The sequence below is a fragment of the Lampetra planeri genome, chromosome 41 (genome assembly GCF_965212315.1).
Source record: "Lampetra planeri chromosome 41, kcLamPlan1.2.h2, whole genome shotgun sequence".
Taxonomy (NCBI): Eukaryota; Metazoa; Chordata; class Hyperoartia; order Petromyzontiformes; family Petromyzontidae; genus Lampetra; species Lampetra planeri.
Genome location: NC_136147.1, coordinates 9,053,052 through 9,064,847, shown reverse-complemented (window position 1 = coordinate 9,064,847; position 11,796 = coordinate 9,053,052). Strand labels below are relative to the sequence as shown.

The 11,796-nt window shown below is 60.0% G+C and overlaps 1 protein-coding gene across 4 annotated transcripts; it reads right to left on the bottom strand.

Moving 5' to 3' along the window:
- Positions 1 to 11,796, bottom strand: LOC144732178 (uncharacterized). 4 transcript variants are annotated; one of them, XM_078613528.1, is made up of 10 exons: positions 9,511 to 10,357; positions 8,650 to 8,900; positions 8,129 to 8,369; positions 7,814 to 7,996; positions 7,094 to 7,172; positions 5,541 to 5,731; positions 4,339 to 4,506; positions 3,049 to 3,619; positions 719 to 1,135; positions 1 to 176 (listed from the first exon to the last, which is right to left on the bottom strand). In XM_078613528.1, the coding sequence occupies exons 1-10, from the start codon at positions 9,719 to 9,721 to the stop codon at positions 83 to 85; spliced, it is 2,406 nt and encodes an 801-aa protein (XP_078469654.1). In that variant the 5' UTR covers positions 9,722 to 10,357; the 3' UTR covers positions 1 to 82. The 4 variants fall into 4 exon arrangements, with proteins under 4 accessions (XP_078469654.1, XP_078469658.1, XP_078469655.1 ...); XM_078613532.1 differs by having other exon boundaries at positions 9,590 to 9,649; XM_078613529.1 differs by lacking the exon at positions 8,650 to 8,900 and having other exon boundaries at positions 9,590 to 10,357.

Below are 11,796 nucleotides of genomic sequence, written 5' to 3'. Positions count from 1 at the left end.
TCGTTCTCGGCCCCCTGGTGAGGCGGTGAGGGCGCCCCCCCCCACGTCCTCCGGGCGCAGCACCTCGCCGCTGTGCCCCCCCTCAGCGGGCGGGCCGCCGGTGGCCCCGCCGCTGGGGGGTCGCGTCGCGGAGCCGGGGCCCAGAGGCGGCGCTCGGCTCGGCTCCGTTTCTCCGTCTGGGTGTGTGGGTAGGCAGGTGTTTGTGTGTGTAGGTGTGTGTGTAGGCAGGTGTGTGTGTGTAGGTGTGTGTGTGGGTAGGCAGGAGTGTGTGTGTGTGTGTGGGTAGGCAGGTGTGTGTGTGTGTAGGTGTGTGTGTGTGTGTAGGCAGGGGTGTGTGTGTAGGTGTGTGTGTGGGTAGGCAGGTGTGTGTGTGTGTGTGGGTAGGCAGATGTTTGTGTGGGTAGGCAGGTATGTGTGTGTGTGGGTAGAAAGGTGTGTGTGTGGGGGGGGGGGGATGTCAGTAAAAATGTACTGATTGACTTGCGAAATTGTACAAACCGCACGGCGGCACAAGTCACCGCGCGATTAATTTGTCCTCATCAAAAAAGTACAAACGCTCTTTCCGGACATGGCTACACGTGGGGCAAACCGGGTCTCTACCGCAAGAAACCCGCCGCTGTGCACCAACCCTGCGGTGCGTGGCAGAGACTCGTGGTGGAGACTTGTGGTGGTGACTAGTGTTAGTGACTCGTGGTGGTGACTCGTGTTAATTACTCACCGTCCAGCAGCAGCAGCACCAGGACCTCGTCGCGAGCCATGAGTCGGCCCGCGCCCAGCGCCCCGTGCCCCGCCACCTCGCACGCGTAGCGGCCCTGGTCGCCCACGCCGAACGCGCGCAGCACCAGGCGGTGCAGGCGGCCGTCCGGGCCGCAGGGCGCCGCATCCGGGCACAGGCGCCCGAGCGCGTGGCGCCGCCTCGAGCGCTCGTGCACCCAGGGCTCCCCGTCGGATCGCAGCCCCAGCAGCGGCGTCCACGACGAGGCGGCGGCGTCGGCGACGCTCCAGCTGACGGACACCTCGGAGAGGGAGGAGGAGTCGACGGAGCACCACAGCGTCGCATCGCCACCCAGCGGCACGAAGAGGGGCGACGCGGGAGAGAGGCGCACTGCGATCGGTGCGATCGACGGAGCGGGAGCTGAGAAGTTTGGGGGGTGGGGAGAGAGACCGGAGCGCGGGTTTGTTCGGGTCGCACCCGGCACAGGCGCGACATCCAGGCGCGGGTTCGTATCTCCATCCAGGTGTGGGTAGGGTGGGTGGGCAGGTGTGGTGCCGGACGGGCAACGTTGTCGTGGGCAGTGCCGTGGGGGGAGGGCCAATTCCGATTGGCCTTTCCCCTCAGGGCATTTGTAACCACCACAGCGGCTAAATGGGGGCTCTAGATGGGTGCGAGTGGTTGGTAACCCCTCCACCTTCAATTAATTACCACTAAACCACGACCACAACATTTTATAAATAAGCTTGTGCCGGAGGCCCCGGGGGGACAGGCGTCTATGACGTCTCCTGGCCAAACCCCATTTGGCGGAGCCAGGAGACAGAATCCTTACCCTCGGGACACCTCCATAAACAACAAAAAACCACTGCGTGTGGCCACGTGGAATGTTCGAATGCTCAGTGCGGAGGAGAGGCTGCCACTCCTCTATCGGGAGCTGGACCAATACCGCCTGGATCTCTGTGGTATTCAGGAGGTCCGGTGGACCGGCTCTGGCTCCTGCCACCATGAGGGATGGATAGTCCTCTACTCGGGGAAGGAGACTGCCAAACAACATGAAGTGGCTCTTCTTCTGAACAAAAGTATGAAGGGGAGTGGGAGCGTGGCGGTGATGTGTGGGAAGCTGTAAGCCCCAGGCTACTTTGGGCTCACCTTTCCATCAACCAGAGGCGAGGAGTGGTGGTCGTGATTACTTATGCCCCCACTGAAGACGAACATCCGTGGTGAGATGCAGGCAAGGCCAATGAGTCAGATGCCTTCTATGACCTCCTGTCACAGGTGCTAGCTAAAGTGGCCCCTCGAGATAGAGTCATCTTGTTGGGTGACTTCAATGCCCGAGTTGGTCATGATGCTGGCACCTGGTCTAGAGTAATTGTAAGGCATGGGCCAGATCAGCTCAATAACAACGGCAGGAGGCTGCTCGATTTTTGTGCAGCCTATGGGCTTGTAATTACCAACACGCAATCCAAAGGATATGTGAGAGATCGAAGAGAGAGGCATAGAGAGAGAGACACACAGAGAGTCGGAAATAACAGCTGACATAGGCAGGTCGGATGCTCACGTGCCCTTTTGATTGCACTCTCATGGTGCTAATCTCTCATTGACACTGCTGTTGTGCGCATATGCGGACATGATACTCTTATGCGGTGACGGAAACTCATTTCATACTAATCTCCCTCCATAATCCCTCTCTCCCTAATCTCCCCCATTAATACAACTGACGTGCTTGCGTCCGTGGATGGAATTCCTTTCCAGCTCAGACCCCGCTTGCTTGCCCATCGCCACATATATAACCTCTTGTTGTAACAGCTCTCTCGCTGGTTCAGCAGTTCCACTGCTGGATTGTATTTTCTCCCTGAGGACGACCGCTTGTGTTGCGATCGAAACGTCGTGATTTATTTTATTTTTATTTCTTTACCTACGTTACTTTACCGAAAGAACCAAAGAGTATGGATTCCTGCAGTCACGAAAGCTTCAAATCAAGATTATATTATATGATTGGTTCTTTCGGTAAAGTCACGTAAATAGAAAAAACAAATCTTAAAAAAAAAAAAAATTACATGAAAATAATACGTTGAAAAATAATGAAAACAAATTATTATTTTTATTTTATTTATTTTATCTTATTATTTTTATTAAAAAAAAAAATTCTATCTACGTGACTTTACCGAAAGAGCCAAGAATATGAATCCCTGCAGTCACGAAAGTTTTAAGTCTAAAAATAACAATTAGCATCACCACGGCCGCGAGTCGGACTCTGCGTGGTGACAGTGGCGCGTGTCTGGAGCCCCCCCCCCCCCAACAGCCCTTCCCCCGCCCCCCAACCCCGCGCAGTTTACCGGCGCCGACCTCCACGCGGACGACGTCGACGGCGCGCGCCAGCACGCGGTGACCCCGCGCCAGCGCCAGCAGCACGCAGGCGAAGGAGCCCGCGTCCTGCAGCGTCGCGCTGCGCAGGGCCAGCACGCTCGCACGGCGCGCGCCCCAGGCGCACCCCCCCTCCTCTCGCGACGCCCCCCACCGCCGTCGCGGCAAAGGCAGCCCCCCGTCCCCTTCCTCCTCGTCCGCCTCGTCCGCCTCGTCGTCCTGCGCCCCGGGGCACAGCCTGGCGGAGAGCGTCTCGGCCAGCACCTTTCTCAGCCCTGGGGCGCCTCCTCCCCCTCCTCCTCCCCCTCCTCCCCCTCCTCCTCCTCCCCCTCCCAGCCACTCCACGAGGAGTGCGCGTGGAGGCCCCGTGTGGCCCAGGGGCGCGTGCGTCCACAGCGCGACGATTTGGCTGTGCGGGGGGGGGCAGCGAGCCCGGGGTGGCGGCGCCCCCCGCCGCCTCGCACACCAGGGAGAGGGGGTAGCCCTGGCGCGCGTGGACCAGGGGTTGTGGGGTCACGCGCGCGCTCAGCGGCCCGAAGTAGACTGCGGGGGGTGAGAGGGAAGGGGGGGGGGGGCGAGTGAGATGATGGAGCTGTTTAACCTCCGTCGCTCTTATTTCAACTTCATTTAAAAAATTCGGCCCGTTCGCAACTCGGCACGTCCTCTGCGTCTTGCGGCCACGACCTCTGCACCGCGCCGAGACGCGGCGAGCCGCGGCAGCCCGCACGCACTCGCGCGCGCGCTTTAACCACCGGCAGCAATCCGAGGGGCCGTCCCTCGGCACCTGAGCCGTGGCCAAGGGGGGAGGAGGAGGGAAGGCGCTGACGTTGCCACGCGGTCTGCAGCGGGGGGGGGGGGGGCAGTGTTGCTGCGAGTCATCCCAGTGGAGTAACTCGCGGGGTCGTTTTACAAATGTGGCACATTTGAGCCCTGACGTGGCCACGCAATTGGCGACTCTATTCCCATGATGCCCGTGCTGCTCTGCACGTGCGTGCGCGCGCTGAACTTCTTTCGCACCGCACGGAAGTGCGCCCGCGGCAACGGGCAGGGACGCGGCCTGGCAGACTCGAACCGCGAGCCCCTCGAGACGAGCGACGAACGCGTCACCGCTCGTGGCGCGTTCCGTGCCGCGTTGGTATTTTGACTCGACCCGCGACGTCCGTGGTGGTCGTTCTGCGAGTACAACCGGGGGGGGGAGGGGGGGGCGCCGCTATCGAGGTCACGCGGCCGCTCGTGTCGGAGGGTGGGGGGGGGTTGCTCGCCTTCCTCCGTGAACGCGTGCTCGGCGGGGAAGAGCGCTCCAGGCGGAGTCGTCGTCTCGAGGAGGCCCGCGGGGATCTCTGCCCCCTCGCCGCCCTCCTCCCCGTCCCCCGAGAACTCCTCTTCGTGACGCCACCCCGGCGGCGGCGGCGTGGCCGTGGCGGCTCCGCCTGCGTGGGGACCACAAGCACAGGGGCCGCGCTCCGAGACGAGGCCTCTACGAGGCCGCCATCCGACTCCTGCCCGATCCCGTGGCCCTCGCGCTTTGCTGGTGGGACGCCGCCGACGTACCGGCATTGGCGGGGATCCGAGGTGGGCGGTAGGAGGGGGGGGGGCGATCGATACACATCAGAAGCAGAACGTGGGATTTGTTGTCGTTGCCGATTGCCGGGCTCTGGGTGCTTATCAAACGGCCTCTTCACCGCCGCCGCCTGCACGCCGCCACGGCTCCCTCGAGGGACGCCGCTCGCGCGGCTGCTCTGTGGGACGGGAAAGCGCTGCCCGGTTGAAGGGACCTCGGCGGTCGTTCTGTGATATCCACCTCCGCGGGTCCTTCTCCACCCCGAATGCCGTCCTCGTGGCGTGACGCCGGTAGCGCGTCCAGGATCACGTTGAGTCGATGCGTGTCTTTCGCGGCCAATGTCACGATTCTTAGTTAATTTGTGGCTCGGTCACGTAATCATCTGGCCCGAATTTTACGTCGTGAAACCCTTCACCACCCGACATAGCCCCACAAATGAAAGTGTCGCACGTGCAAGCGATTAATGCGGTCATTATTGTGCTGACAAGTCGAGCGATTCCCACGGCCCCCAAACGTAGCGATTTGAGATACGCGACGTGTCGCTTGAAACGGCATCAAACGTTAATCCAGAAAGACAGAATGTGGCGGTGGCGGGGGGTGGGTGGGTGGGGAATGCATCATTACAAATTACATCTTAAAATAAACTCCATTCTTATTCTTTGGTTCTTTCGGTAAAGTCAAGTAAATAGAAAAATTAAAGTAAACAAAATAAAAACTACGACGTTTCGATCACAACATAAGCGATCGTCGTGATCGAAACGTCGTAATTTTATATTATTTACTTTAATGTTTCTATCTACGTGACTTTGCCGAAAGAACCCAAAAATATGAATTCCTGCGGTCACGAAAGTTAAAAGTCAAATTTTCAACTCCATTCCCGGCGGGTGACGGCAAGAAACCGACCGTGTCCCTCGCCCAGCAGCAGCAGCAGTATCGTCTCGGCGCCGGCCTTGGCGGTCTCCTCGCCAGAGCGGTCCAGGACCTCGCACGAGTAGCGGCCGCCGTCGCCCGCCGAGAAGTCGTTGATCTCGAGACGGAACGACGAGGAGAGGCACGCGGCCTCCATGCAGACGGCGCCGCTCGCGAAGCGGCTCCTGCGCGGAGGGGCGCGCAGACGCGGGGCTCGACACGGGGGGGTGGTGGGGGGGTGGTGGTGGGGGTGGTGGTGGTGGTGGGGGGGGGGGGGGGTGGTGGGGGTGGTGGTGGTGGTGCGGGTGGTGGTGGTGGAGGTGGTGGTGGTGCGGGTGGTGGTGGTGCGAGTGGGGGTGGTGGTGGTGCGGGTGGTGGTGGGGGTGGTGGTGGTGTTGGTGGTGGTGATGGTGGGGGTGATGGTGGTGGGGGTGGTGGTGGTGGTGGGGGTGGTGGTGGTGCGGGTGGGGGTGGTGGTGGGGGTGGTGGTGGGGGTGGTGGTGCGGGTGGTGGTGGTGGTGGAGGTGGTAGTGGTGCGGGTGGTGGTGGTGGTGGTGCGGGTGGGGGGTGGGGGTGGTGGTGGTGGTGGAGGGGGTGGTGGTGGTGGGGGTGGTGGTGGTGGGGGTGGTGGTGGGGGCGGCGGCGGTGGTGGTGGTGGCGATGCGTGGAATAAACGAAGCTGGGAATGAGCCGGGGTTAGATTGATGGTGGGTGACCATGGGGAGTTGGGGACAGCGAAGGCGGCGTTCATGCGAGTGGGGAAGACAGGGTGGGCAAGAGAGAATGAGAGGGGTTTAGGAGAAGAGAGAGAGTGATTGACGTGCAAGGGCAGTTTATTCGAGTGAAGAAGGGGCTTAGGGGTGAGAACGAGCGATACTGAGGACTGTGGGCAAGGAGGAGGACGAACAGAAAGAAACAGCAACGATTTAGAACGCGGATAGCGGAGCAGGAGCGTGCCGTGAGATGAGAGAAGAGGCGGTGAGGAGGAGGCAGGCGGTGGCGAGATTTACAAACTGGATGTGAGAAATGTCAAGTGGTCACGATGGTACACAGAGAGGCAGTGTAGCTGGACGAGGAGGGGCGATGTGTGAACCTTTACTCGCACGAGAACAGTTGCGGTCACGGTTTGCTTCGGAGCGACTTGAAATTCGAAACGAGCGTGACCGGGCGTGATGAAGTTAGAAACTGAGAAATATCTATCAGCGCGGTGTTGACTGGTCAAACAAACAGGGCACAGTGCCCGAGCAGTGCGGCTGGGGTGCGTGCAGTTGACGGATCGATATCGATTGCTTGAAGGATCGATATCGATTGCGGAACCTTTCGAGGTGGTCGGCCTCGTGTGGCGTGAGGGCCCTGGATGACGATCCCTGGTCTCTCGGCACGGACTCATTTTGGTGGCTCCACCGTGGTGCACCTAGCCTGGCACAGGCGCCGTGGTGACCTCGCCGTCGCTGAGTGGCGAGCGGGCGGGGTATTGGCGTTTGGCCCCGCGGGGCGTTGGCTGTGAACTCGGTGATTGTGTCCGGGCCGTGGGCCGTGGGCCTCACTTGTGCCGCTCGTGCGCCCAGACGTCGCCACTCGTCGTGCGACTCAGAAGCACGGAGCCCTTCTCTGTGGCCGCGACTCCTGCGGGGGTTGGGGAAGGGAGTTTGGGGGGGGGGTAGTTATGGGTTAAGGAGGTGTGCTGGTCACGGTCTAAGATGATGGTGATGGTGGTGATGATGGTGGTGGTGGTGGTATAAATCCTATTGGTGGTGTCAATGATAATAATACATTTGCCCACGTGGTACGCATGCGACAATCGGGCGAGGCGATGACGAGTAACGGCGCGAAGTGTCACGGCAGGGGACGATGTTACAATGCGTAATCCCAGTTGAGTAATTAGTGGATATCATTAAGATGCGGACCATGAAGCCAACACACCGTGGCCTACTTATCCCCAATCTCACGATGGGATCTTCAACACCCACTGTGTTTCATGGTGAATACACTGCAGCGGCCTGCCAGATTGCGAGCCGACAAAAACAAGCAGGAACAAGCGGCACGTGCGCTACCACTGGTTCTTCGGATTAGCCGTTTCTCCATCGCGCGAGGCATTGGTGATGGAGACCATCAACTCACGACACCGCGGAGCCTGTTTCATCACGGGCAGCGGCTGATTCCCGGATTGGAACCCGGCGTCTCAGCCGTGCGGCCCCCCCCCGACCTCTGAGCCAGCGTCAGAGCGCCGCCTCGTGACGAGCCGTGCACCGGGAGGCGATTCGCACCCGCCGGGGCGTGGAACCAGCGGACGGCCACGGCCGAGTTCGACTCCGAGTCGGCGCCGGGACCCGTGGCCGAGCGGAACGCAGGGAGACCGGACACGAGACACCACAGCTCCGCGCGGTGCCCCTCGGCCACGGAGGATGCTTCGGGTGGCCACACGCGGACCGAGAACGCGACCGCGGCTCCTGCACTCGGACACGGAGACACCGAGAGGAGGCGACGGGGTCGCTCACCGATTACCGCCTCGGGCCACGTGACGAGCTTGTCCAGAATCCCGGGGTGTTCAACTCGTGCCGAACGAACCCCGCCGCGCTCACCGCTGCCGTCGACGTGGACGTAGGCGTAGGCACGCGCCACAGCGCGCGGCCCCCGGCCCGAGCCCGTGGCCCCCGCGGAGCGCGGGAGGTCCCAGGCGGCCTCGCACGCGTAGCCGCCGGCGTCGTCCCCGCGGAGTGGGCCCAGGGTGAGCTTCTGTCCCAGACGGCGGCCGCACATCGCCTCCACGCAGAGCTCCCCGCTCCGCACGCGGGCGCCGTAGCCCGGCCCGGCTCGCGGCGCCTGCAACCCACAACGACTCGGTGTTGGTGACGCGCCGCACGGATAGCGAGAGATGATGATGATGATGATTCAAAGGCGCCAGAAATCACAGACGAGCCCATTCCAGTGTGTTGATGAGATTGAACGTGTGGTGAGCGCTACTGAGTGAGACACCGCGGCGTAGAGGAGCGCGTCCCTCGTCAGGAGCGCAGCGCGCGCGCTTTACACCGCGGGGCTAACGCCGCCTCTGCTCGCCGCGAATATCGTGGAACGCGGAACGCCGACGCGATGCGCCGCTCGCCTGCGTCCCTCGCGTCTCCAGCACGAGCGCGAGCGGCGCGGGGTCGCGAGCCCCTCCCTCGGAACTCGGCACACGCAGCCAGCGCACGGTGACGGCGGCCGGGAGGTCGGGGTCGTGTGCGACGGGCGAGAGGGGTCCCCCGGGGAGCCCCCCGAGTAGGGTCACCTCGCACCACAGGCTCAGGCGGTCCCCCGCGCGCGCGCGCACCGCCCAGCCCGGACGCACGCGCACGCGCACCCCGGCGTAGATGGCTGTGCGCGCGCGACACGTGCGGGGGGGAGGGGGCATCGTCATCATTGTCATTGTTACGATCACCAACATTTATAATTAATAATGTATCATAACCCCGAGCCTTCATTACTTTGATAGAGCATTGTCTTTGAGCTGTGCGCCTTTTGACGTCCTCTGGTCGAGCACCAATTGAGACGAGGCTCAGAGGCTCAAAAGAAAGCCGTCTCTGGTGTGGACCAATCAGTTGCAAGGACAATGCATTTATTATCAGAGTGTTTTTTTGTTGCATTTTGACCACAAGTATTGTGGTTAATGCTGATATGAATCCTTGTAAAAAGGTTTCAGTTTTGTTGCCAGAAAAAGGGGAAAACCCCTATTAATATATTTTGGTACTAATGATGATCACCAACATTGTCACGATCGTTATGTTCATCACCATCATCACCATCATCGTTATGATCATCAATTGATACCCTCGAAAGCGAGATGTTTATTTCCCAATGGATTTTCCAGTTGACATACTTTCATACCAAAACATCATTAACATCATCATCGAAACCATCATAATCGAATGTTCATTGTATCACTGTCATCATCATCGTCGTCGCGTGCACCAGGGCTCACGCCCACCACGCGAGAAGGGACGGTGCCTGATGGGCGAGAGTGGTGACGGAGTCGGCGTGGCGAGTCGGGCCGAGAGGTCACTCACCCGCCTCCATCCGCGATGCCCACAGCAGCGCAGCGCAGAGCGCGGTGGCGACCTGCATGGCGGTGTCTGTGGGAGAGGGCGAGAGACGGAGGCCTCTGGGACGCCGAGACACGGAGACACGCACGGGTTCATGCACAAGACAAGATCCCCCCCCCCAGTATAGCATTGACAGACTGTCGGGGCAAGTGATGTTAGCGAGCGCCTATGAAGGCCGGCACGGCACACAAAAGGGTGGGTGGCCAGCACCACGCCCGACCGCCTTTGTCTCCCCAGTGACGATGTTTACACACCGCACCAGGTACCCATTTGTGGCTGAGTCGACCTAGAGACGGAGGCCCAGGACTGGTTCAGATAATCGTCACCGGGTATTGGCCGTGAGCGGGAATCGAACTCGCGCGCATCGGAACGCCAGAGAGGCGACGAGCGGGAGGAGCGGGAGGAGGAGGATGATGATGATGATGCTCGTGCATCGAACTCATCGTGGGGGGGGGGGGCAGGAAAGCCACAACCAAAGCCGGCAAGCAGCCCAGAGTCTCGCGCTGCCAACTATCGCCCGAGGCGGCCCGCCGCTCCGCCAGGAGGTGGCGACGATTCCCCTCGAGACTCCCAGCGCAGGAATGTAGGCGACGAGACGCTGGAGGTGCGGCGTTGACGCGCGTGCCGCAGACGTCGTCGTGAACTCGCCGTGGCGCAGTGCGCGCACTCACGGAGCGCACGGAGCTGCTCCTCTCTGGGGACGCGGCGGTGGCGGTGGTGGTGGTGGTGGGATTCTCGTGCAGTTGCGAAACGACTTCGCCTCCACGCTCTTGCGAAACGCGCGACGGCGGTGGCGGGGGGGGTGGTCTCCCGCACTGGTCGCGTGCTCTGTTGACTTCTCACATCGTGGGGCTCGTTTGTTGTTGTTGTTCGACCCCCCCCCCCCCCCGAGGCTCGCCGGCCCTGCGCCTCGTGTCGCGTGGTCGCAGCGACGTCCGTGACGGCGACGGAACTTGACAACTTGCAACACTGCAGACCTCTCGCCAATCCACTGCTGGATGAGGGTTCGCCCCATTCGAGTTGTGGGGGTTGTTTGACCATACTTCATGCTTGTCAGTGCGGGTTAAAGAGGGAGGGGTGGGGGGTCATAGACGTTGGAGCACAGTTCAGGACAACGGTATAGTTTGCAGCACCGCCCTCTGCTGACAACGTTGCCCCGCAGAAGCAGCCTATAGCACCTGCTATGGTGGTCGCCCATCCGAGCACTCTGCAGGCTCAACTCCTGCTTAGCTTCCGAGATCAGGCGAGCCTGGGTATATGCCGGGTGATGCGATCATTTGGTCGCTTGAGACAGCGATGGAAGTTCCACATTCCTATGGCCTGCGGTAGTCGCCACGTACGGTTGTTATCACCGTTGATATTCAATCTAGTGTGGCTCAATGTATTGGCACCGAAGGGATGACGGGATAAGTCGACCAACAACTGGTGTTTGAACTCTCCCAAACTATGGGGACCTAACGATGCATCGACGAATCGATAGTTATCGATTGTTTCATAATACACGTACAGCAGTGGAGTGACACAGGCGGTTGTTCGCATACGGAAGACGGTGGTCTGATTTGGGGAATTAATTTGGTTTTTGCGGGATCGCCGTCTCTTTGGGACGATACGTCATTCGCCCCAGGACCGTAGTTGCCATCATCGGTGGCTGTTGCAGTTTCATCGTTGTCATCCTCATCCTCTCGCTGCGTCTCGATGAAATTAACAAACCGTGACCACCACCCATTACCATAGTCACCACCACCATCATCATCAATCACCACCTATTACCATCGTCACCATCATCATCACCACCCATTACCATAGTCACCACCACCATCATCATCAATCACCACCTATTACCATAGTCACCACCACCATCATCATCATCAATCACCACCCATTATCATAGTCACCACCACCACCATCATCATCATCAATCACCACCTATTACCATCGTCACCACCATCTTCATCATCATCATCACCACCATCATCATCAATCACCACCACCCATTACCATAGTCACTATCACCACCATCATCATCACCACCAACATATTCAACATAGCCACCACCATCATCATCAATCACCCATTACCATAGTCACTACCACCGTCATCATCATCACCACCACCAAAATATTGAACATAGCCATCACCACCATCATCATCAATCACCACCACCCATTACC

What these genes read in the sequence shown, in the direction of transcription:
- LOC144732178 (XM_078613528.1), bottom strand. Translation starts at nt 9,721, where the DNA reads ATGAACCCGTGCGTGTCTCCGTGTCTCGGCGTCCCAGAGGCCTCCGTC. An exon ending in GCACGCGTTCACGGAGGAAG is followed by an intron (nt 3,620 to 4,338) that starts GCGAGCAACCCC and finishes CACCCCCCGCAG; the next exon opens with TCTACTTCGGGCCGCTGAGC. An exon ending in CCGCGTGGAGGTCGGCGCCG is followed by an intron (nt 1,136 to 3,048) that starts GTAAACTGCGCG and finishes CAAACTTCTCAG; the next exon opens with CTCCCGCTCCGTCGATCGCA.